Source organism: Haliaeetus leucocephalus, unplaced genomic scaffold (genome assembly GCF_000737465.1).
Source record: "Haliaeetus leucocephalus isolate CR32 unplaced genomic scaffold, Haliaeetus_leucocephalus-4.0 Scaffold656, whole genome shotgun sequence".
NCBI lineage: Eukaryota > Metazoa > Chordata > Aves > Accipitriformes > Accipitridae > Haliaeetus > Haliaeetus leucocephalus.
In genome coordinates, this window is record NW_010973092.1 from 3,760,550 (window position 1) to 3,786,778 (window position 26,229).

At 49.2% G+C, this 26,229-nt stretch overlaps 1 protein-coding gene across 1 annotated transcript; it reads left to right on the plus strand.

Annotated features, from left to right (window-relative positions):
* Nucleotides 1–426: 426 nt before the first annotated feature.
* CATSPER3 (cation channel, sperm associated 3) lies at nt 427–25,659 on the plus strand. The gene is given in 8 exon segments (XM_010579197.1): nt 427–452; nt 2,394–2,547; nt 3,268–3,454; nt 6,883–7,055; nt 7,443–7,608; nt 8,179–8,354; nt 9,388–9,548; nt 25,515–25,659. Coding segments are annotated over 8 exon segments (1,188 nt in total).
* The last annotated feature ends 570 nt before the right edge of the window (nt 25,660–26,229 follow it).

Genomic DNA, 26,229 nt, shown 5'->3' on the forward strand with positions numbered 1-26,229 from the left:
TGGGAAACGCCGTCCCTGTGAGACCCTCCGATGGTGCTCCGTGGCCACAGGAAATTAAAAAGCAAAAACTCAAGGCTGAGAGAGCAGGGTAAGAAGGATGCCTGCAGCATGATACGTGGTTGGGATTGCTCCTTTGAGGCTGGAGATCACACCTTCACAGGACTGTCTCTGAAACAGGGCCAGCAAATAATCCTTTCCTTTCCCCCAAAGTGGGGGCTCAGGTCCAGTAAACTGCAAAGATCATATTGCAAGGGGCAGCGTTGGCATTGGATGCGCTCTGGGGATGGGGTCCCGCAGGCAGCTCTGCAGGAACGTGTTGGAAAACAGAAGTCTATCTTGGTTTGTGAGTTATGGCTCAGTTCGACTGTGCCAGGATTCCTCTTGCCCTCCCTCCTCCTCCTGGCTGCTCAGACTGGCAGCCGAGGCATGGTGGTGGAGTGGCTGAAGAAGAGGTGGGTTCTCTGTTAATTAACCTCTCTCATCAGGGGCAGTGTTGGACATTAGAAGGCTAACGAGGACATAGCCTCACCCAGCTGCTTCCCGAGGCTGGAAGGACAGACGGACGTGGTTACTTTTCAGATGCTTCCCCGTTGTCTGTGACACATCCCCGGCTCCAGGATGGGGCTGGAGGGATCACAGCATCCCTTGGGATGTGTCCGGGCTGCTGTGCCGGTGGCCACTGGCTCTGCATCAGTCCCACCTGGAGCCTTGGGGATTCAGCAGAGCAAAACCACAGGGCAGATCCCATCGGACTGGAGTTTTCAGTTGGTTTATGTCCCCCAGATAGCTTGGCCCTGGGTCAGGGATGCTCGCAGCATCCCTAGTTTTCAGTGACGAGCACAATTTCTGTGTTTGCTCCGATCCCTGCTCCAGCACTGCCTTCATGCTCAGCCTCACATCCTGCCAGGTCCTTAGCCCTGCTCTGCCTTTCCCTCGTCTGCGAGTGCTTTTCAGTCATGCAAAACACAATTTTGAAAGCCTCACACTTTCTGCAGCTTCTTATAGATGTGTGCGTCTCCTCTGGCCTTTTCAGCCTCAGGTTAATGAAGGGATTGCTACTTAACTGAAGGTAATGGGTTCTTCTGCATGAGATAGTTTCGGCTCTTCACAATTGTTTGCTCCAAGAAACAAATATTTGTGGCTTACTCAAAGCTGCGCCTCGGGATTAGCCAAACGTGTGTGTCCTGGAACAAGTGCTCGGAGAGCATCCAGCCTAGCAAGCACAGAGATGCTGACTAATTGAAATAAATTGGCAATTGTTAATACTTTTTCTCCTAAGGAACCAAGGCAAGAAGCAAACATGGATGTGAGTTATCCTGCCAACATCAAAGGCCATGTTTATGTAAGCGCTGCTTGCGCTGAAGATCTGTTGCAGAGCTGGACCCTTTGGTGATGAACTGACAACTCATTTGCAAACGAACTTTAGAAAGAGTCCAGGCATGGCTGCCAGCGGTCCTCTGCTTAGAGCCAGGCCAGCCCGTGCGGGCTGCGGGGATGCTGGAGCCTGGGAAGGATCCTCAGAAAGAGCAGAGGTCTGTGCTTGGGCTCCTGCACCATTTCCAGACCGGTGGTGGGTGCATGAAGGAGGATTACCCCCCCCAAAGCTCGAACGCACACCTCATCGTAGGAGCACTCGGCATTTTTTTGCTGTTAGACACTAGTGCCAGGGTGACACGACGGCGTGATGCTCCTCTGCGGGGCCGGCAGCGTTTCACCGCTGGCTGCTCCCACCTCGGCATGGAGACGGGCCGTTCCCTCGGGATGCCGGGAAGGAGGGAGCCCCGTGTCCACGCAGCATCATCCTGGCTCATCCCCCCCAGGTAGGAGCAGGTTTAGACACACACAGCAACGCAAACCCAGTAAATTAAGAATAATCGGCATCTGCTTGTTATACTGCTAATGCAGAAATTTTGTTTATCCAGGACTTGGCCCCAGCACTTACGTGTGTGGTTTCTTCTTCTGGAAGTGACCTCATAAGGTGGTGACATCAAACAGCAAGTTCCACCCATGCCAAGAGTCACTTGGGGAAGCTAAGGAGCACCTGGCTATTTCATGGAGCCATCAGGGAAGTGGCACATGGAGCATCCAGACCCTTCCCAGCATGGACAAGTCACCTCCAATTTTCTTACTAGATCCTTCCAGTGTCTGTTGGAGGCCGTTGCAAGGCATGCTCCCTTCTCAGGTACACACAGAGCAAAGTCCTTTTGGTGCGGAGCTACCCCCCAGGTGATGCCTGTGCTGTGGGACCTGCTGGATCGGGTCCAGTTCAGCCTGGGTGAAGGGAGGACTCGGACAGGAGCAGGATCTGCAGCTGGGGTGGGTCATGGGAAAACCAACGAAAGAAGACGGCAAACTGAAAGAGCTCCCTCCAGCTCTGCTGTTGTTTCTGACAGGAGAAAGGACACCAAGTTCTGTCCCTCTCTGCGCAGGCTGCTGGGCAGCCACAAATTCACAACGCTCGCGATCTGCATCATCTCCATCAACGCCATCTCCCTGGCTGTGGAGACCACCTCCCGCTGCCGGTGGTGCTGGGGTACCTTTTTCGAGGTGAGGCGTGATGGGACCCTCCCACGTGCCACGGCCAGGAGGGGACGGATGGAGGAGAATGGGGGTCTGGCCCCCCGTGGCCACTCAGGGGGGCTGCCAGCCCGCTGTCCTCCCCCGTGCCATTGCCTGCATCAGCCCAGGGCTTGGAAGAAATGCATTTCAGCTTCAGATCCCTTCACTTATTCGATAATTATCATTCTTAAAATGCAATTGTTCAGTCCTTTCCATGGCAGCCCTTTCCCCCCCTTGCGGTTTTAGCACAGCTAGTTTAAGCACCCTTTTAATACTCAATTTTCACATTGAAAAATCCCTCTTGGTCACACTCCTTGATTTCCTTGTCTTACACAAGCCAGCTACTGTACGCAAACCTCTGAGCCTTAATTATATATCCCAGTAATATATAGCCAGGCCTGGCTAATGTCAAGAAACCCAGTCACGAGCGTCGGAGGTTTCCGAGAGCTCTGGCTGCAGGACCAGGCTCCGTGCAGGGAAGCGAGCGGCGCGTGCCCAGCTCCGAGGAGCCGATGGGGTGCGTGATGTGTTGGGATGCGGCCAGGACCCTCCCGTGCTGGGCAGTGACCCGTGATGATGACTGCGGTGGGGTGAGCTCAGCTCGTGTTGGAAATGGTCCTGGGGACACTTAATACGAAAGCGCCGGCTCGGTGCGCGGTGTCTGGCAGCCACAGGCAGCTACCTGGGCTCACCGCCTCCTCTCTCCAGGTCACAGATGCCTTCTTCGTCGCTGTTTCCACCACCGAGCTTTTGCTGAAGCTGTATGCAGCCCCCATCACCTGCTGGAAGAGCGGATCCAACATCTCAGACGCTGCCATCCTCCTCATTGCCTTCCTCCCACACGTCTTGCCCGTGGACATCACCCCTCGTACGCACCCGGAGGGGACGACCAAAGGTCTCCAAACCCTCCGCATACTCCAGATCATCAAGTAAAGCTCCGCTCGCTAGTTAAGTCACAGCAGAGAGGGGGGGTCCCCAGCCAGGAGCGGGGGGAGGCTTTGCCGTACCCAGGTGTTTGGGGCTGCCTGGCCCAAGAGGGGCTGATGCTTGCGGTAGCTTGTGAGCAAAAGCAAAATCTAGTCATTCCTGATTTTTTAAGAAGCTCGTGGCTTGGCCATTGTTTTTTTCCTCTGTTTCTCCTTCCCCCAAGGAGAAGAGAGATTTTCTTTTTTACTACAGCAGAGTAGATGCAAAAAAAACCCCCAAACCTATAAAACATAGGTCACATCCTATTCTTGGTCTGTGTGTATTTTTCTCTCCAGCACACCATCTCCTACTTAGTTTTCTCCTGATGACTCTGGAGGTTTGTTTTTGAGCAAGGAGCTTTTGTGGGCAATGAATGCTCAGCCAGCATTTCTGCGTGTAATTAATTGGCTGGGTAGCCCACCAGAAGTGGGATGTTTATGGGCACAGGGCTCTTATAACGTTCACTTCTGAGCCTTCATTCCTCTAGTTTGGATCGTAAACTTCACTTATCACCAGACTTTTATATGTTAATTATTCTGTGTCGCTGGGAGAAGGGAGGACATGTAGAAGCGCATGAAATAATGAATGGTTTAAGCATGGGGGATCAGATGCTCCAGTTTGGTCTGGCTGATTATGAGAGAGCAAATTGATGCATGGCAAAATGGGAAGACATTTCAATCAGGGTAAGCGTGTGCTCGTTGGTTTGAGCCTCATGCTATGCACTTGTGGAACTCACTGCCAGGAGATGCCTCGTCTGGGGACCACGAGGAAGAAAGCCTGTAGGATAAGATTTGGCACCGTTCCCCCCTGAGACACTTAAAATGTTGAGGTGCTTTGAAAAAAAATCCCACTCGGCACAAACCTGCAGTTTAAGAGCCTAAATGCCTTTGAAAATCTGGGCCGTGCAACACTAGGTTTTGATGGAGGTCAGTGGGACTTAACACCTAAGGGACCAGAGCCACTGGGAAATTGCATCCTGGCTTGGGTGACAATGCCTAGAATGGCATTACTGGGGAAAAAAATACCAAAGAGGAAAATTCTTCAGGCTCTCACAGTCCCTTCCTGTTCCAGGGATGCTATAAATATGCTGCAAAGCCACGCTGCTGCTTTCCAGCTCCAGGGGTGTTTGGTACTTGCCTTTGCATCCTGATCTGAAGGGACAAGTGCCCTGAGCCGCTTGGCATCCCGAGAGACAACACCTCTTTGCCTAAAATTTGTTTTAAAATGTGATAGGGCTGTCTAAATGCATTTTGCTGAAGGTGCACGAGGCTGTTTATGCCTCTGTGTGTATTGTTATTTATTAATTGAAGCCTGAATTGGCCCTCAACAGGTTAGCAGTATTTAATGCAGAGAGCTCAAACATGCAACACATTCTTGGCACGTTTCCCTTTATTAATTAAAAACCTCTTTAAAACACTCTGCCTTCCACCTTGGAGCAATAAATTTCCACCTTGAGGAAATAATTTCCTTGTTGTATTCCATACAGAGACGTTCTGTTAGCTGCAATCCCTGTTTTAGTGTAGGCCCCATTCATCCTTATTTCAATTTCAAAATAAACTTTAAAAATGCCAGGTTGTTCTGTAAAAAAAAAAAAAAAAAAAAAAAAAAAAAATCGACTTTTCTGCTTTTTTAAAAATATATTTAGGAATAATTCCGATGTAGTTTACTACCTGTGTAGACTGCGAACCACAAAGCTCCTTCTTAATAAAAGCTCATAGGACTCCACAGCGGTTCCTGAAGCAGCCGGAGAAGCCCTGGCAATCAAAAATGAGGTGACGGTCCTGCACGGAGGCACTCGCCAGCCTGCAGTTGCCGGGAGCGTTTTACGGCCCTCCTGTCACCCCCAGCTCTGGGTGGCTGGTTTTCTTTATGACCATGTGCCACAGCCCAAACCTGCCTGACGCCATGACATAACTTGGCAAAAATGTCACCAGATTTTTGGGGGTTGAATGGCTTTTGTTCCCCTGCTAGTCCCGGGCTGCGCCTGCCGGAGAGACCTACGTGTGCAGGGAGGCAGGAAAAAAACCCTTTGCTGGTTCCTCCAGGAATTTGTACCAAACTCGGTGGGTTTAGGGCTGGGCTGGTTTGGGCTTTCTGAGATGGTTCTGCAGGCAACGCAGCTGCACGTGGTGTCTCTGCGTTGGATCCTGCTCTTCCCTGCTGCCCCGGGCAGTAGTGTGGTGGGATGATTATCTGGAGCAGGCAAGACTCGCAAAAGTAGGGAATTGCTGCAGGAGTCCCTAACCCATCCGAACAAGCTCGGGATGTTGGCAGCCGGAGGAGACTGGGAAGAGCCCCTTGCTCTAGCCCTGCACAATGCGATTCGGAGCTTTAACCTGAGATGCTGTTGGCAGTCAGAGATGATGGATGGACAGTCCTTGAATGGGTGCACTGTGTAAGACCCCTCCAGCACTAGCAGGCACAATGTTACCAGGGGAGCAGCCAGCCCGTGCTGCTCCTGCTTGCCAGGGCAATGTAGGATGGATGCAAGAGACTGCACGAGGCTGGCTGTGATTTGCAGTTAATGGGAAAGTTTGCATTTCCCTAAAAGTTATTGCCAATGATAAGCTCAGTTCACCAAACCAGCACTCCCATCAACTCCCAGGAGCATCTTTTTTATATGTTGGTGTCATATGTGGGTCTTTATAAGAAGTGAGGTGATCTCAGAAGCAATATTGTGTCCCTTCCCAGTGACCTCAGGCTTTGCACGAGGCTTTCCCAAGCTGAGCAGCCACAGAGGGATGAGAGACGACTGCGGACTCCTGTCTCCCATCCTGGCCCATCCTGCATGGCAGGGGACGAGCAGCTGGACAGTGAGGGCATCAGAGATATTGTTCTACCTCCAGGTTATGCTTAGACCCCAAGGCATGAGGGTTAATAGCACTGCTCGTTTTTATTCAGCTAATTTATTAATGTAGAAGCTTGGGAACAGCTGTATCCTGTATCAACAGGAATCTGTTACTCTGTTAGTAACCTGCCCATATTTCAAAAGGCAGTGAGAAGCCCGTGTGTGCTAGGTGTGATGTTTCTGGGACCAAGTAGCCCTTGGTCTTTGCCACTGTGCAGCACTTACTCACCACTGAGCCCTACACGGGCCATTTTCCTGTCCAAGAGGCTGATGCACAGCCAGAGCCTCTAGATTTTGTCATGGTCTCATGCACCATGGTAGCTACCCCTTTCCTCTCCTTAATTCCCAGTACAGCCCTGTAGATACATGCAAGGGAGCTGGCTCAGAGGTGGTCCAGGGAGGCTGTCACCTCCCACATGCCCAGCCCCGCTTCCCAGCCTTCATCCCCACCGAGCATCTCCCTCACCTAGAGATCACACATTTGTTTTTCCTTTTGCATGTTTTCACAGAGACTCTTGGCCACACGGTACAGACAGTGATGTATGCCCTTATCCTGCTATTCCTGCTGATGTTCGTGTTTGCCATTTTGAGACGTGGATGGTATGGAGATCCCAAAACTGGAGACGCTGAAAGCTGGGGCAGCTTGAAGGCTGCCTTCTTCACGCTCTTCAATTTAGTAACCGTAAGTACAGCAGCATTTTCCAGTCTGTCTCAGGCAAACGACAAAGCGCAGATTTTGGAGTGCTGCTGAAGAAGCCCTTTGATTAATCTGTGACTTCATTAGGGAAAGCATGACCTGCTTGGCAGTGAACTCATATTCCAGATCCCTGGGAAAATTTGCTTTGATAGACAAACTTCCCTATCCAGTATTGCAAATTCAGAGGGGAAAATCTCAGAAGCTGACAGCAAAAAGATCTGCACTAGCTGATTTAAACCTGGACCTCTGAGGAACAGAGAAACTGTGATCGGTTTTAAAAAAGAAAGAAAAAGAAGAGGAAGATTTCATATGGATTGTGAGTTATGCTGTGGTTTGGAACTAACTCTCTGGTCTGCTTAAATACATTTGCAGGTTGATGGTTGGACAGACTTACAGCGTGAGGTGGATCATTAAGGGTTTACGAGCAGCCACGTGTTCATAGTCATGTTCATCTTGCTGGGCAACTTCATCATCTTCAATATATTGATTGCACTTCTGATTACCAGAACCCAGGTCATACGAACTCTGTGCATTGAGTGTGCGTGTGTGTGTGTGTGCTACCAGCTAACAGGCTCTGGTTGGAGAGCTGGTGCTTGGCTGCTTGCAGAAGTTGGCTTCTGGTGCAGCTAGAAACATGCTGGATACCAAAGTCCCCAGTCCCTGAGCAGAGTAAGTGTGTCTTTTCCCATGGTCCCCTTTTTGGGTCATCTCTACACTCCTGCTTTGACTATTTTTCCATCGCTGCCAAAAGCTCCTGCTCCTCCAGCACAGCCACCCCCAGGTCCCCTGGGTGCACGCTTTGCACCCAGGTCCTCTCAGCCACGACCCGTTTCTGCCTTGATTTAACCCAGGGCTGCTGTCGTGGTCTTGTAGCTGCCTCTGGCCCTTCTGCAACGAATCCTTGCGTGGGAGCTGGGGCCAGGGTCAGCTGGAAGGGCTGGGGGAATACTGCAAATCCTAAGCAAGAGGCATCTGCTCCCCAGCAGCTATCGGCTGCCAGCCCCAAGGTGGTCCCGCTTAACACCTCTCGCTGCCGCACAGGGCTGTGGCTGGAGCAGGGGTTTTTTTTGAAGCCCAAGTCTCTTTGACCGATCTCTTGACCCACCAGCTGTGAGCGGTGCTCGGGGACTCACTCGCATCCCTGTGGTTTGGCATTGGCAGGACTTGACTCAGAAGTATGAACAGGACTGCAAAGCAGCGAAGGCGGCTGCTGTTTGGGCCAAGAAACAGAAGATCCTGAAAAAGGAGGGGAAGAATGTGAGCAACCAAGTCACGCTGGAGCAGGTGGGCTGTGGTCAGCTGTGGGCAGGTAGCACTGTTTGCAAATGTCGGATGTTGTTTAACAGGGCAAGACGTGAATGAACTGGAGGAAAAATTTCTTTTTCTTTCCTTGCCCATTTTTATAATAATCCAGGCTGTAGATCCTATATGCCTTTTTGGTAGGCTCATCATCTGTGTGGCTAAGAGTATTATGATAGCACATAGCGGTTAAAGTATTATAAAGGTGGAGAAAAACTCTTAATTGGTTTTGATAGGTTTTGTCTGAGTTTGTTTAACTTCAAAGAGAAGTTTAAAAAGAAATCCTTTTAGGTCATGTCAAGCCAAGAGCCCTGTCCAGAAATGGCTTGGACTGGCTTTCTGTGAGCACTCGAGGGAGGTCATGCTCCTTCCCGCACTCTCGCAGCCCGTTGACGCAAAGTATCCAAAATGCTACTACGGGCTTGAAACACATGCTGCAGCATCTGTAGGAGAGCTGTGCGCTGCTTGATACAGGGCTTTTGCAAAGCTGACTTGAAATAAATGCAGTAAAGCTGTCACTGAAATGTAAATGATTAGAGCAATGTGACTCCCTGTTTCCCCCAACTCTTCTGCTCATTCTTGCTTTTAGCAAATGTAATTTAAAAATAATCAGTTCAGGATGGCTTGGTGGAGAGTGTTCTTGCCTTTGGGCCAGAAAAATCACTGGTTCGAGTACTAGACTGAGTGACCGATCTGGGTCAGTGGTTTGGGTCCCACCCCAAGGGCAGGAGTGGGGGTCCCCGCAGAGCTGCAGGACCTGCCTGGGTGGGTGCTGGGGACACCCCGGGCTGCCTCCCTTGGGAGAGGCATCCCCATCCCGTCAGCACCCAGGAGCTCCTGCACTGCCTGGCACGTCTGCCCACTCCAAAAGTGCCTTGGGGATGGGGGTCACAGACAAACCCCGTTTCCAGCCCGCAGCTGGTGCGAAGCCTGTGGAGGGGTCTGCAGGGGGACAGTCCTAAGTGTCACCTCCTTCTTGCTAATGGCGTTTTCTTCCTGGGCTTGTTCTTTTTCACAGCACAAAATCACTCAAGGTGAAGATTTCAGCGAGCTGCTGGACGACATCAAAAAGACTTTGCGCCACTTCAATATCATCATTACAGAGGGTCTTTGTTTTACCATCCCATTTATTGATCTGTATTTGCCGTTCCTGGACCTCCAGGATGACACACTGAACAGGTCAGTAGCAGTGGAGCCAGTGACTACAAGAGAGACTCCAAGTTACAAAAACAGATGCCCTTTTGATGTATGGAATTATTTTCTTGGAATGAATGGACATTTTGAGGCTGTTCTCCCTAGAGGAAATGCTACCGGTCTCAGCACGAGCAGTGCTGAGAGCCTAGGAAGGTACCAACATACAGCACATGCTAGAAACGGGACCGCTTTCCTCCCCGTCAGGAGGGCTAACGCCGTTTCCCAGCACCGTGCAGTGTCGGTGTGGGATCAGTGTCCATCACAAATGGGCTCAGTTTCCTGCTGGCAAATTCACTGTTCTTCATTGCTTCTTCATTGCGCCCCAGCCCCGGCACGTCCAGTTTTATAAATCCCAGATTTATAAATCCCAGATTTATGGGGGCAGTGGGGTTGGAGGACATGTTTGCACCCAAGTTTGGGAGATGAGGAGACAGGAGGGGAGGACTTGACGCCTTATTCCAGCAGCAGTCCAGGCTGACCTGTGCTTTGCCTCAGCAATGGACTTCTCTGGATCTTGTTTAGGGAACGACTAACCCCAGGCAGTGAGTCTAAACCATGTAACCAGAAAAACCTCCCACAAATCCCCCAAATGGAGACTGCTGAGTTTTACATGTCTTAGGTTAACCTTAATGTGATGCAAGCCTATGATCACAGCTTGGTACCTATTGTTTAAAACACCCGTGGTCTGGCCTGGAGTCCAGAAAAAATTTCCTGGATATCAAAAATTCCCTTTTGCCCCATTCCCCAGGTGACTGCGGTTACTGTCAGGAGTCTCTGCATTATTTTCCCCCCATACTTTGAATGCACTGATTAGGACTAGTGCTTCTGAAAATGTTTTGCTGTGCACATGGCACATGTTGCGGAGCCAGTCCTGGACTGCACTTCTGCCATTCTCCTCTGATCTTTTGGGAGAAAAATATTTACAAGGATGTTAAAGAAAATCTGCAGAGATAGGGGGGCTCAACATCGTGCAAAATACTTGGGATCTTTCCATTGCTCCTTGCCCTGCCGGGTGAATGGAGGGGTGCTTGCAGAGGGTTCAGTTCTCTGTACACCTTAGACATGACACTTCCCATTTTGCATGGTATTTGGGGACCTTTCTACCATGCTCTTCTCTCACTGCAGGTTGCAACATCACTGTTATGAACATACTGGCATATTGAGAGAGATTGTGGAAGTCATGAAAGAAAAATCATTGCCAGATCATGAGAAAATGAAAAGTTAAAAGCTCTTTAGGTGGAACATGATCCTTGGTGGCTGTCAGAGCTCTGCCCACAACCTCCTCTTCAAACCTTCATGAAAATAAACCAGAAACATTTATGATTAAAAATAATTCAGAAAATATCTGCTCTCCTTTCTGCTTGCTGACCGGGTAGAAGCGCAGCCGCCAGTGCTAGCCCTGCGCTGCGGGCAGCCGCTGATGGAGAGAGGCACGTCACCGTTGAGAGAAACTGTGGGCTGAGAAAAGATCACAGCCCAGGTCCTTTTCTTGGAAACCTTGTGGCAAGGCTGGGACTAGAGCCCAGACCTCCAGTGCTCTCCCTGCCAGCTCCCTCCTCCTAAGATCGAGCAGCCTCGGCGTAGCAAAGGGGCTGCTGAGTCAGAGCAAACTGACCCGCGCTAAGGAAATGGATTGTGATATCTCTGAACGAAGCGGCTCCTTTCTGGGCTCTGATGCTGATTAGCATCTTGGAACAACCCGCTCGGGTTTGTCTGGCAGTTTTAATGCAAACACACCCACAAGGCTTTGGGTAATGGGAGAAGGAAAGAGGAGACCTGCGGAGAGGCAGCCGTTCCTCCGCACGGCACGGGCTGTACCGGTACGGAGCTACAGCCCCAAAGCCCGGGCACGATGGCCGTGATGGCTAGTGGTCGATGTGCCTGAGATGACGAGGAACGAGCCACCCTGACCCCCTCCCCATCGTGCAGGCAATGGGGATTAGCAGAGCGGGGCTGGCTGCATGGCTCTGCTTTGCCCCTGACGCAGTCATAGAATTGTAGAATCATTTAGGTTGGAAAAGACCTTCAAGATCATCGAGTCCAACCACTAAACCATGCCCACTAAGTCCCCCGTTAGCATGCTATGGCAGAAACCGAGAAATGAGTGTTGGGGATGACGAAAGGGAGGAAAGTGCCCTGGGGGGTGCTGGGTTTGGGGGTTTGGCTCTCTCCGGGCTGGATGATGTGGGGAGAGGGGTGGGTGCCTCGTGGTGGGGACGCTGGGGACTCACGGCTCCCGTGACAAGCAGACAGGCTCGAGCCTTCGCTGGCCTCGACATGAGGCTGCGACAAGTTTGACTTCGATGGCACTGCAGGTGTAACATCAGGTGTTGAGTTTTTCTCAGTCTTTGACAGTTTTTATAGGACCATTCCTTGTGGTTCTGCACAATCCATGGGAGTTCAGCATTACCGGAGGAACAGCTACAAAAATACCCTCTTCACTACTATATGCCGTGGCTTCCAGCAGTAAAATAAATGAGTGCCAGACACGAGCCATATCTAAGCAAAATTATTGACACATCCCTACGGAGAGGGGTGAAGTGATTTTGCAGAGATGTCTCTGCTGCTGCCGTGGCCCTGCCTGCCTCTCGCCAACCCCAGAGAGCTCATCTCCGTGGTTCTCCAAAAATTGCCTTTCCGATACCAGCCCTGGGTTGCCGTTTACAGGGAGTTTGTGCCCCAAAGCCTTCGTCCGAGCCGGCTGGTGCAAGGGGGCTGAGAGCTGCTAACAGGAGCTCCTCATAAAAGAGCTAGGGAGAAACCAATGTCATGAGCTCCTGCTCAATTTGTGTTTCATGTTCTCATTTGTAATAATTTTGTGTTTTACGAGGGATACTTCCTAAAACTTCCCCGACATGATGGAAACACATGTGATGCTCCTACACATGATGTGACCCTTTTGGTGGAGAGATGAGATGAAAACCTGCTTTTCTCTGACAGCTACATGGGGTACGGTCCAGTGAGCCGGAAAATCGGTGGGGCGAGGGGTATCCGACCTTCCCCAGCCATGCCCACACTGTTCACTCCTCCAGAAGTACTGCCTGCATACCTTTGCATGCAGAATCTCCATGTGGATTTTCTTGCTAATTCATTATTTAAACTTTCTCTCCTCCTTTTTTTGTTTTGCTAGGGATAACCCAGCTCTGCGCCCATGCATGTCCACATGTCACCTGCGGGTGACATGGAAAGCATCACTTGGAATTTTATCTGAAGTGCAGGTTTGCTCCTGTGCTCTCTTCAAGGACAGAGCCAAACTGGGGGAAGCAAACACCAACACTAGAAGTGGTTTTTGCAGGCTTCAAAGCTAATAATGCCAAGGTTATTTGAATTAGCAAATCCCTCTACAAAGGGTATGACTGAGATATCAGCATCGCTGGCTGTATTTGGGCCATGCCGCAGCATGTGTCACCTAACTGGGACAATTCCTGCAGTATTTGTGTTTGGGTGAGTGACAAGGGTCACCTTGCCCATCAGCCAGGACCGCTGGCATCCCTTTCCCCACTGCGGTGGGTGCAGAGGGTCCCAAAAATGCAGGGCTGGGTCTCACCAGCAGCACTGCACCTACAGCAGCACACTGCCGGGCATCCCCAGCTCAGGATGTGGGCTGTCCGTAATCCTGGTTTTCATTATTTTAATGGTAAGATAAAACTTTTGTGTAGTGTGAAAAACAATCCTAAGCCTCCCTGTGTTTATAGGAAGGGCTCAGACAGGCTGAAAAAATGGTGTGTAAGGGCTGGAGACCGCAGGACAGCAACCAGCGTGAAAGGACACTGGTCATAAACGGTCTGGAGATATTTTTTAACTGAAAATAAAATTCTAATGGCAGGAAAGTGCAACAGTGATGTTGGTGAGTAATTCAGGATGGATGCAGAGACCAGCAATTACAGGTAGCAACCAAAAAGGTGGAGAGTGGTAAAATCCTCTAACTCTGCCAATGGATTTCTAGTTTTCAGCTGGGAATGGCAAAGCACTCTCAAGTTTTTCAGATTCCTTAAAATACTGTGGCTTTGCTTGATGGCCAAAACCATTTCTGCTTTGGAAGAAGCCTCTCTGCCTCTTCTTTTGGTGCTGAAGATGTGCTCCTGCCAGGGGGAGTTGGGGGTTGTTTTTTTTCCCATGAAAGCCTTGGCTTTGGCTTTCCATGGGGGACCTGTCCTTGGCCACTTCTGTGCATTTCCCACCTGCAGCTTCACCTTATTGTCCCAATAACGTTTTTTCTTGCTACTTAATTTTCCCTGAACCTTTGCGCACCTTTGAATGGGCTCACCTGGACCAAGAACTGCTGAAACACTTTGAGAAAATCTCTGAATGTGTCGGAATGTTTTTCGACCCCTTTGGCCAGGCTGGGCAGTGTGAAGCAGCCCTGTGGCCAGTGTCTTTGGTTTTGGGAGATGCCAGCAGTGATGCCAACACACAGTGATGCTGCCCCTCAGCTTTGTCCTGGGGAGACTCGACAGAGCAGCCAAATATGAAACGGGGGTTCTTAGCAAAGAGATCCCTGCGTATTAATGAGGGACATTAATGTACTTTGTGAGCTGGCTTCTCCTGCACTTTGGGCTGGTGTAAATTAGGACCAGGCCAAAAAAGTCAGGAGGGCTGCACCAGTGTAAACTGGACTTCGTAAAGTAAGAAGGAGAGGCCCCTTTTGTCAGGCGATGGCTTTTCCTCAGAAGCTAAATGATACATAATGTTTATATAGTGTTTTGCCTCTCCTAAATGCAGGCTAGACATTAATTGATTCCAGGTTTGCTCTGTGAAGTAGGTCAGCTCTTTCCATTTTGCAGATAAAGGAGCGGTGGGGATTGCCGAGGGGTGCATGGGGGGTCAGCGCCGGCGCTGGGGCACCTATACGGATGGCTGCCCTCGCCATCAGACCACGCTGCCTCCCTAAATATACACCACTTCTGATGTATGTCAGAATCAGCTGTGACTCTGTAAACCCAGTTACATTAAGCCTGGTTCAAATGAAATCTGTTTATGTCTCCAACACTCGCTGCTGGTCAAAGCAGGACTTAACTAACCTAACGCTGTTTGTGTTCAAAGCCTCTTAAACCTCTGCTCTGACCATCTTGAAGTGAAATATAAAGTACTTGCTGGGACCTGGCTGGAGTCCAGGCAACCGTTTCGGACTCCCCCCTCTCTCTTTTGCTCGTAGGGCCGTTTGGAAAAAGCATCGCACATTTTAAACAGTGATGGAAAAAAATAATTTTAATTCACTTCTGTTTACATAGCATTGGAAGCTTGCGAGGATTTGTAGAGACAATTATTAATGGTTTAAACTGGTGTGGTAAAAATGTTGCCTTGGTCTGGGAACACAAGCTGGCTCTCGAGCCCTCGGCACTGGTTTAGCCAAGCACCGGTCCCACAGGCTGTGCTGGGGGAGTCGGGGAGGGAGGACCTCACGGCTTGGTGGGTCCCACTGTTGTGTTTCCTTTTGGCACCTTGGAAACAGCCTCCTGCTCATTCCGCTGACGTTGAACTACTAAAACCCAAAGCCTGGATCTGGGGAAACACCTGCCTTTTGCTGGTTGTCTCCGTTTCTGGCAGCCCAGCTTGGAGGTGTTGGGTGACCGGACCGTAGGGAAGTGGGACGTACCCAACCTCGGAGCACCGCTCCTTCACTACTGTCTCAAAGCTGACCTGCAAAGCCTCCGTCTAGCTTAATTTCATAAATTTGGTCCAGCTTTTTGGGAGCATGGCCCTTTATTTTTGGTTTGGACATTGTGTGAATCAGACTGTGCTCTTCCAAAGCAGGTGAAGTCTTACGCGAACGTGCACCGAGTGGATGTGAGGGGGGAATCGGGTCCCATGTAAAGTGCCCTGACTTCTTTCCAACAGATGGAGGAGGTGGGGATGAGCAGGCACGGGCACACCTGCAGCACGAGCCTGGCTCGCGTGTTACACGCATCCTTGCACGCATCCATCAGAAGACTCGGACTCGGTTTTACTGGTCTATCGCACAGCGGGATCTTGCACCTATAAAACTGCTCTTAATTACTTCCTAAGTTACTAACCAGGGTGATGTTGATTTTGTCTTATAACCCAATAGGACTTTTTGTCAGTTTAGCATAAACCCCTGCCCACCATAACTTTCTCGTCTATGTATATTGGCGTATGATCATACACTGCATGCACGTGCCTGTGGCTGGTTTTTGGGCACCCATTGACCCGCTCTCCAAAGCTGCCCATGCCATTTTTGCTTTCCAGCCTGTTCCCACCACACTGCAGCAGTTCCACACGCAGGGAGGAGGGATTGTCCCCTATAGCTGTGGCACTGACTGCCTCTGATCTGCTCTCACCCTGCTTTGCCAGTTGAATTTGAAGCAATGGCTGTAGCAACAAAGAAAACAGTAGAGAAAATGATAGTTGGGAACTAAGCCCATGGCAGCATCAGTTCCTGCAGCATCTAGACTCTGCTTTGAAGCTCTCCCCTCAAAATACTACTTCTGTGGTCCCCGGGGATTACCGTGCATAGTGGTACTCATCCGAGTGCCAATATTACAAAATGCATTAGCGCACAATTTATCTGCCTACTTTGCAAGTCAACCTTGCACAACAGGTTATGGGGGTGCTTAAAGGCATGTTGGTGTGAGAGGCTGGTTCACTGTTATTACTGCCACTCTGGCTCTGGCTGAAACAAGTGTAGGACTAATCTGACCTCATTAACGGACTCTGATGTATTCTAAAACCAAATCTGCAATGTGTGAAACATTGTATTTAAAAGAGAAAAATTAATTTATGAGGACAAAGAAGTTTGGAGGCTTTTGCATACAGACAAGAGATTGGTCTTTTCTAGAGAACTCCCTTGAGGTGTCGTGACATATTTCTCCAAGGCTGCAGATCCTGAACAACATAGTTATATGACAGTGAGACACGGATAGAGAAGGGGCTTCCCTCTGCAATTACTGGGTTTTTGCAGTACGGTTTGTGCCTGTGTTGGGCAAAAGCTTTGGATGAAAGATCTGTGAGTAACAGGGTCTGACGAATGCTTCGTCTGCTTAGTCATCACCTGTGTGAATCAGGCACAGCCTTTATTCTGCAAGATGACTCCATCCCAGAGGGATTTTCCTTGAAAAAAGCTCAAAATTTGTTCCAAAAATATGCTGCTGGGTGGAGTCCAGCCTTGTCCTCCACAAGAGGTAGTCTTCAGATGGATGCTGTATTTGATATGAGGCTCATAGGTAGCATCATGCTCTGACACATAAAAGTCATGAGACCAGGAGCCATCCCCACCACCTGTCCCAGCAGCAAGGAATATTGTAGGGAAGGGTCTGAACTCAGTGGGAACTTCCCTGAGTTCAGGGAGTGGAGAGTCCAGTTAGGAGATTAAGAAAAGGCCTGAAAATGGGCTTTCTGTCGTAATAGGGATAATTACCTGAATCCTTCCGTTCATGCTTCTCTTGCATGCCTGTGCACCTGGGCTAATTCCAACTGATGAAGTTATCCTGGACTGATGCTGGCGTGGGAAGAGGATCGGTCCTGGAGTTTTGAGACCTGACGTTAATGCTCACAGGTGTAAGACAGCACGTGGGAAAAATGCAGCTGGGGACAACCGTGATAGGAAGCAACAAAAAATCTCAAACCAGCACAGAATATGGCTGTAGAAATATCCAAGCAATTGCAATGAAAATTTCGTTGCTTACCACCCTAGGCATGGTATGTACCCCAGGGACCTTGTTTCCTATCCAGTTTTCCATTTTGCACCAAAATTGGGCACTTCTGAACAGATGCCCATGCCGTTCTGTTGGCCTGATTAGCTGCCGGTCCACATCGCACGCTGTCCTCTGTGATATTCTCCTGGCAGGCTGTGCCCATGCCTGGTGCCTGCCTCGCTGTGGGGTTACTGCCTGTGGGTGCAGATCAGCGATCCGGATGGAGACCTTTGGGAGTCAGGTCCTCAGCCTCTGGGCTTAGATGCTACAAAGAAGAAAAATGGTAAAGCAAAACATTTGGAAATCTGGTTCTTATTTACTGTACTGCCAAGCTGCTGTAAGACTTGCTGGAATCACAATCCCAGAAAAACAGGGTGGAAAGGATTTTCCTGCTGATATTGTTGGCAGTGGGAGAGACCTCGCTGCCTGCTGTGGGCTGGGACAGGTGGGGACAGGGACAGGGACAGGGACAGGGATGGGCTTTCTGCTTGTTTGTGAGGGTGAGGAGGAGGGAAATGTTCCTTGTTTCTCCTCAACCCTTTCCAAGGGGGAAGTTTGTTAAATATTGCGAAGAACAGAAGGCAGACTGGAATACTTGGGGAAGGGATACTTGGGAGAGATACTTCACAGGTTAATTTTTGGTGGTGATGAAGGGTAAACCTGATGCCAGATTGTGGTGGCAGGAGAAAAAGCATCAGATGCTCAGGCCAAAGCAGGTTTTTGCTGGATGTTTCCATGCTCATTGCATCGCCTGGAAGGATGTCCCAGCACTACCTAACTATGAGGCACCGAGGGAGATGTCAAGGCAGTCTCTGCTCTGTGGGCTGGGGAGCAAAAGATGTTTTACGGTACCAGGGAGCTCTTCCCAAGGCAGCAAGGTCTCACATCTGCCATTTCTCCCTACGAGCGCCTGCATCTCTCCTGGGAATGCCGCACATCACCCCCGGCTGCTTGCGCGCCCTGCAACCAGGGTAAGCTGAGCAGGGAAAGTTTCCCAGAGACTTTTGGGCTGTGACTCCAGGAGTCATAATTGCCTTGGCAGAGGCAGCCACAGTTGTTCAAACCTGCCCTCTTGCCCGTGAGTCAGAGTGGAAGTGCTGGAGTCATGGGATGGCTCAGAGCAAAGATGCAAAGCTGGGAATTGCTTTCAGAGCTTTTTATTTCCTTGAGGGCAAGTCTGAAAAATATTAGCGAGGGAGCGAGAGAGACTCTAGCAGCCTCAGATCCTGCCTGCAGCCCGCAAAAGCAGCACCAGCCTTTGCCGGCTGGCACCAGGAGCCCTTGCTGCCCGCAAGGGGATGGGACCATCTCTGGGACCCTCAGCGAGGGCAATGCCATGGCAGGAAAAGCAGCCATGCAGTTTGTGGGTGCCCACGGGTGAAGTGGATGAGCCCTGGCACCGGTGACGTGCCCCAGGAGCCGTTCGGGGCATGTCTTGCAGAGGTGGCATTCAGCTGGCAGCCACATTCCTGCTCGGAGTGCAGGGGGACACAGCCAGTACTGGTGGTGGGACAGACCCCCAGCTCATCAGGAGGGTCTTGCGGAGCGCTGAGCCCCCATGTATGGGGCTACCTATGTGAGTGTGTCCTATTTAGGTCAGAAAGCCTCAGGAGATGGTTCAGCAGCGTTTTTTGAGGACAACTGGTTTTGGGCATCTCGGACGATCTTCTGTAGTGAAAGCACTTTTGTTTTCGGGGGGGTTTGTAGGTACCTCTGGTCTATGCCATGGAGCAAAGAGCAGACCCGAGGGGGGATGAAAACCTCAGCATCACCAGCCTGGGGACAAGGGATGGGAGCTGCTTGTTCTCCCAGCATCACGTCCTTGCCTGGGACACCCGGCTCCGTCTGAGCATGGGGAGAGAGGCAGCAGGAAGATCTGGGGGCCCAAGGGAGGGTGGGATGGGTGCTGATGGAGCCAGGGCTTTGCAAAGCCTCTGTGGGGAGGACTTGGCACGTGAACCGCTTCCAGCGCATGGAAACCGCGATGGGTGACGGTCAACCTGGCTCCACAGGATGGCTGAAGTGGTCAGAACCTGGTGGCAGCCGGGATGTCCTGAGGTTGGTATCGGACCAGTCTGGAGGCAGGTGGGAATGGAAACCCCAGTACCAAGCTCTCCCCAACCTTGGGGAGGTCCTGTTGCCTCCAGTCTCCAAGTTCATGGCTCGGAGCCATCTCTCGTTTAGTCCCAGCGAATTACCGAGCCCCAGGAAGCCTACCTTACTGAGGCTTTTGTAGAAGTCAAGGGCTCAAATTGAGCAGGAGCTTGGGGAAACCGTTTCCCTTGTTAAAATAAATGTATTAGTTTAATACGTACCAGGAGAGGATAGGGAGTTCTCCTTGTTAAATATTTACCAGTCAAACCCTGCTGAGGACTTACTTGGAGCAATTCAGCTTTAGTGATTTCCTTCTATTGTGGTCTAAGTCTCCAGCATCGCTGGGAAACTGCCCGGCAGGGCCAGGAGGGCAGGCGGCAGACCTGAGCCCCGGGTGGTGAAACCACGGCCGGGATGGCCGCCCACCGCTCCGGGGACACCGCGGGGCCTTGGCGGGTCCCCAAATCCGCTCTGGGACCTCCACGGAGATGCCAGCACCTGCCAGGAGGGATGGAGCAAGCAGCCTTCTTTCCGAAGGAGAGCAAGGGGTGGGAGAGATGCCCAACAGCTAGGCAAAAATAAATTTAAAAAAAAAAAACAAACATGAGTAGAGGCACAAAATGTTGCTCTGCACCTTACCTGTCCTGGTAGCCCCTGAGAGCATCCTGATAGCGCTTTCCCGGACACACCACAGTGAATTTTAACAAGCAGCATAATTTCTACGGGGGCTGATCCCTTTGAGAGTGTGTATCTTTGAAAAGAACCCAAATTGTGAATTATCTTCATTTCCCCAAGATGTCCCTCCTGCTACCTGATGGTGGAGTTAAGCCATATTCCAATAATCTTCCATAGTTCAGGATTTCCTGACATAGCTATTCTATTTATAGGAACAATTTTATATTTATGTTATTTACATGTATATATACTAATTTGACACACATTTATATTAATACTTTATTTATCATTTATAAATGTATATTCCGGCAATCTCTGGTGGTTCAAGATTTCTTAACACTGGTAACACATTTTTTTTCTAACCAAGCTAAATTCAGCTTATTTGTATTTTTGGTGACTCCACATTGTTTTGTAACCCTGTTGCTTCCCCTTTAACTCCCCAGAATAAAATGGAAGTACCGGAAGACATGGGGGATCTCTATGGAAATGCTCAGGAATTGTTGGTCACTCACTCTCCTGAATACAGCGACTCCAGATTTTTCAAGGACCGTGTCGCCGTATATTTTTTAAAGAATTACTCTATTAATAACATTAAGAGAAAACAGATGCGTCAGGTTTGCAACCAGAAATGTGGATATTGTAGGAGACATCAATTGTTAGAAGTAAACAACAGCCCTGATTCAACAAAGTTCTTAAGCAGACACTTAACTTTAAGCATGCACTTAACACAGGCTTCAGCCAGGCGTTAACATATGTTCTGCTATATAAAGACGGACTTAAGTACGTACTTACAGTTAAGCTTGTGCTTAAGTGCTTTGTTGAATTGGGGCCAATACTTCAGCTCTCCCTCTGTCTCCCTAACATTAACTGTGCCTGACATCCAGGAAATTCAAACAGGGGCTGCTGTATTCACCTACCGGCATTTCTTTTTCCTTCAGACAGTGGCTGCATCTATTTTGCAGCACGGCCGAAGCGATCTGGGTGGCAGGGTCAGGCCACCTCATGCACCTTCGTGCCCCCATCGCTCCCCATCCCTTGGGAGCCCCATGTCACAGCGCCCACGGGGTCACCTGGGGAGAGACTGAGAACTGGTCACACTCGTAAGTCTCTATGAAGACCCCACCTAGAAGTCTTTTGTGCCTTTATTTTTATTGGTTTTTAAATCAAGGTATTTTTCCATAATATTATGTGTGTTCATAAAAGATGCTTGCTTTCTTTGTGCTTATTTGCAGGTGGTTGGTTTTTTTAGTCCCGAGCACAAAGAATTGTACTGTGCAATGATTTACCCTCCCTGATCAACCTTTGTGCATGAAAACTTAATTCTGCAATTTTTTGCTTTTGTAGCTTTTTCTCCTGTTACATCCCCCATCCACTGAGTTGGGCATATCAGCAGGTGAATGTGAATGGGAAAGGCCTTGGTGTCTTCGTGGGTTACTGATGACCTCCTGAACCAGCCTGGATGCTCTGAGTTGCCCTTCCAATTAGCTTGAGACTCTTCTTGCCTGTAGGTCACCTTAATTTCAGACCAAAGTTACTGAGGACGAAGGTCTTCTCATTCTGGTCACTGTAAAGGCACTTTGAATCGGCATCACTGGAAGCCCCAAAGCCCAGCTCTCAGTTGTTTACGTGGCTTGGGATCAATTCATCATCACTTGTTGGCTTTTATTTGCAGTGAACCAGACTTCTCTGAAAACTGAACAGATCTTGTTTCATGAGCTGGAGAGAGCTCGGTGAAAGCGGGAACAAGTCGGTATCTCCAGACCCAAGTCACAGGAGGCAAATCCTGAACCAAGCATCTCCAAAGGTTTCCTCATCTGTAGGTGAAGTTCTGCCCTTCTTGCAATCAAAGGGAATTTTTGCACTTGCTTCAATGGGGCCGGAGCTGCTTTCTCCCCAGGATTTTCTTTTTGGACAGTTTTTAAACTGTGGGTACAGCAGAAGCTCTCTGGAAGAGAGAAGCCTGTTAGACAGCAAACCTGCTGCCTTTCCCAGCCCCAGCTTTCTGTCTACACCACCTCTCTACCCAAAAGGTCATGGCCGGAGAGGCAAGGTCACTGCAAAAGAGAGGATTTTGTTTTACCAGTCAATGCCAAGTGCGATGAACCTGTGGCCTTCAGTTAGACATGACTCAGGGAGCATCATCTAGATATGAAGCTAAGTTTTCTTGAATAAAAAAAAATTACTGAAGACCTCAAGGACCAGCTCTTCACTGCTTATTTTTTTTGCAGATGGCAGCATCCAAGTTCCAGTTATTTCTCTCTTGGAAAATAAAACAACTCTACCAGAAGAAAAGGAATGTGAGTTTGCAGCACAGTTTGGTACCTGGAAGACTCCAGGCTGGAGCACACACTCCTGATTTATGGTGTACTTGTTAAAACCACTTGTTCTTGTCATAACAAAACAGATCCAAGTGAAGCTGGGTAGAAGGTCTCCTTCTAGTTGGCACTTCATCATGGCTTCTTACTCTGTCTTAGGTTCTGGGGGTTTACAGTTATATAAAACTTAATGAATCAGTATACTTTAGATTTCCTTCCTAATGCATATGGGTTCAATTAACTGCACTGTTTGCTTATTTAAGCGTTTTCATTAAATTGCTTTACTATATTTTCCCGCAATTGAAGGGGAACATGGTGGGGCTGATGCCATCTGCCACCATCAGTTTAGCAGAACCTTTTTCTTTGTTCAGACCCATTCTTTTTTATTAGAAGAGACCCTCCTACCCCCAGTTCCCTGTGTGCCACGCACTTAGTGCATTCGCCTCTTCTGACTGCAGACTGATAAATAAAAAGCTTGTGCAAGGACCTTCATGTATGGTATTTTTTAAGTCTCTCTTTTACAAGATCAGGTTGTGTTTTGCTCCCCCTTCTCTCCCCCTGCTTGCAGATTCCTTTTTGCTCCAGCTTGTGAATAAATAATTGTTGCTATTACAATAGCTAGCAGCTCTTGCTGCCTGGCTCTGTGGAGTGGGGGATTGTGTTGGCTAAAACACCCAGCCAGACTACAGGCTCAGCCCAGGACACCAAGGACAAGGCAGGGGAGGCTTCTTCCGTGTTTTTGAGGAATAGCTGACCCTAGACATCCCACCAAACCTTCCTAAAGGTCCTACTCATGGGGCAGGGGGTGGTCTCCCTGCCAGTGGCCCTGCCTCACCCGTGGCTTCATTTTTGGATCTGGTGCCTTTAGGACTTCCCACACTGTCCTTGCCCCAGCACAGAGCTAGTGGTTTATTACATTCCTCTTTGTTGCTTTACGCCATCCTTTTGAGCTGCATCTTGCCAGTGTAAGTGCTCATGGTGAGCGGCCCTGTGGTTCTCAAATGACTGCTGGTCCCAAGAGGGCTGCTGCCAGCATCCCTCCGAAAAACCCCGCACCACCACAGGGATGCCCATCGGGGGCTGACGATGCCTTATCCCCATTTTACGGACAAACTAAACTGAATAAACTCACCCGCTTGATTTGGGAAGCAATCTGCACCTTGTTACACAAAGCAAGTGCTCTATAGACATCACTAATAGAAAAAAAACCTCCTGAAGTATATAATAGAAGAAGGAAAAACATTCATCCTCGAGGACTCTCGTCCAGAGGTCGGCTTTTTGATTTGAAAATGCAGTGTTTGATATTGCGTCAGTTATCTGCCATCTCTCGGTTAGGGAACAGAGGAAGGCATTAGTGCTCCCGAAGCAAACTATTTTGCAATACAGTCTGGGGAGGAAAACGCCCTAGCATTTATCATTTTCTGGTCCCTGTTACAGGCATTTTATGTAAGGGAAGATGCAAAGAGAATAAATAACTTGCCCTAAAGGTACACAATGAATCTGTGGCAAGGCCAGCAGGAGAAACATTTTTAACCATTGCTTGCAAAAGCCTTGCTCAAGCAGTACTTTCGGTGAGGGCAACCCAGCCCCTTGTCCTCCCCAAAGTCTAAGGAAACTGCTGTGGCCAGGGAGGACCAGAGGATGATGCTGTGGGACCCTCACCCAGCCTGTACCCCCTTTTGTAGAGGGGTTTCAGTTTGTGGAGCAATGTACCAGACCAAACAGCTTCAAGAATTAAAAGAAAAGAAAGAAAGAAAGAAAAAAACCCCAAACCACCCTTCAAACCCTTCCGTTTTCAGTAAAGGGAAATTAAGAAAAAGCAAAATGTGGAAAAATACATTTAAACTGCAAGGAAAAGCATTTCCCCCCCCAATAAGTGGTAAGATTTATTTCTTCCTTTTCTTATTTTCAAAAAGGTTTTCTGATTTCTGTTTTTATCAATGAAAAATGCAGAGAAGGCACCAAAGGTTTTGTAAAATATCACCGAGTTGCCAAATTAACCTTTGTGGGGGGGTTGTGGAAAGGATCAGCTGGAAAAACATCAGCTTGGACCCTCAGCTGCATCCCAGTCCCCCCCTGCCCCATACTTGCTGGGCTCAGGGACCCAAACCTCTGCTCACAGCCCTGCAGGCTGCAGGGACCCACATGCAGCTGGCTGGATTTGCCAAAATTCTAAGGAATCACCTGAAAAAACCAAACTGGTGCAGAGCCTGAGCTCTGGGAGGCTTTCTGAGAGCATGGCTTGACAGCCCTGCCACCTCCAACCACTCTTTGGTGCCTTTTCTTCTTGAAGTGAGGCATAAAATAAATTGAAGCTGCTGGCTGTGGTAAACATTCCCTCCAAACATGCCTGTTCTTGATACCCCAAATGCAGATACTCAATTGTGGAAGAAAATGGAGAAAGAAAAAAAAAAGAAAAGAAAAGAAAAGAAAAGGAGAGAGAGAGAAAAAACCCGACGCTTCCAAGACACTAAAAATAGACTCTGATCACTTACCAAATGGTAAAATGAAAATGATTTGCTTTGAATAGTCTCCAGAAAGGCTCAGATACAATGTCTTGTGGAGCAAAATTGAATCAGTTGAAAGTGCAGACGCCAGCTCAGCCTAATCCCTCCCAGCTGCTTTGCTTTGCTTTTTTTCCAACAAGCAGCCCCTAAAAGTCATCTCCCTAATCCTGCAAACTGAAATTCAATCTTGTATTTTTTTTTTTAAATCAAGTTTCAAGCCTGGGGCTTGCAGGGTGGGGGAAGAGGAGGAGGGAGGGCTTTGGGGTTGCCTCCTTCCCCTCGACCTGACTGCAGTAAACACAGCCTTGAATTCAAGGAAAAGCTTTAGACTACAATTCGCTTGGCTTGAGCCAAACACACAAATCTGATGCCTTTAAAGCCCCTCCAGCAGACGGTAGATAGCTTTGAGATGCTCACTAAATGGCTGTCTGGTTGCTGCCTTTTTTGTTGTTGATTGGGGGCCCAAGGAGACCTTGTCTCTGGGTTGTTTTTTCTTTCCTTTTTTTCTTTTTTTTTCGGTGTCTGCTTTTATCAGTGAATTTGGGTTGGGCATTTACCTAATGCAAAGACCAAGACAAACAATTTCTCACAGAGGCTGGTGATTGCGGCCAGCAGTGCATGTACGGGCTCTGCTATCTCGGGGAATATCCAGAGGTATTTATGACACTTTCCCAAGAGTTTCCTGACTCCTGCCCTCCTCTCCCCCAGCTTCTTCCCCGTGTGTGACTTGCAAGGACTCAGCAAAGGCTCCCTGGGCATCCCGGTCCTCGGCTCCCTCTGCGGCACCTGGGAGCATAACTCCACGCACTTCCAGACTTGCCTTGCCAGTCTTTGCCACCTTATGGTCCGCTGATCCCAATATTTTTTTGGCATCAAGTGATACCGGTTTCGTTTCGGAGAGTAACTGAGAATAGATAAAATAACAGCAAAGCATTCAAACCCCAAATCCCACAGCTCAGCGTCCTGATAATCCAAATTCGTGGGGCTGAACACTTCCAAACTCGGGGCTTCAAAAGTTTCCCCCCTTCAGGCACGCAGGTTGGCCCTGTGAGGCTCTTGTTTGAACCCAGGTCAGAGTCCAGAATGCGAGCAGGAAAAAAAAAAGGTGGCTAAGAGTGAGAAGAGGGAGGGTATCATTTTACAGTATAGAAACTCCTGTAGGAACAGCTGCAGGCAGGTGTAGATTTGCCTGGCCAGGGAAGGATTCAGAATACCAGAAAAAAATAGGAAATCAAACTTACAAGGAGACAGTGGAAAGCTCAGGTGGGAACCATTGATATCAATTCTCTTGCCCTGATATATATGATGACAAAAGACGTACCCACATAACACCACGGCAGCTGCCACAGCCACGTGAGTATTCGAAGTTGGAAATCGGTCCCATACCATGAAAATCACACATTTCACAGAAGCAGTGACGATT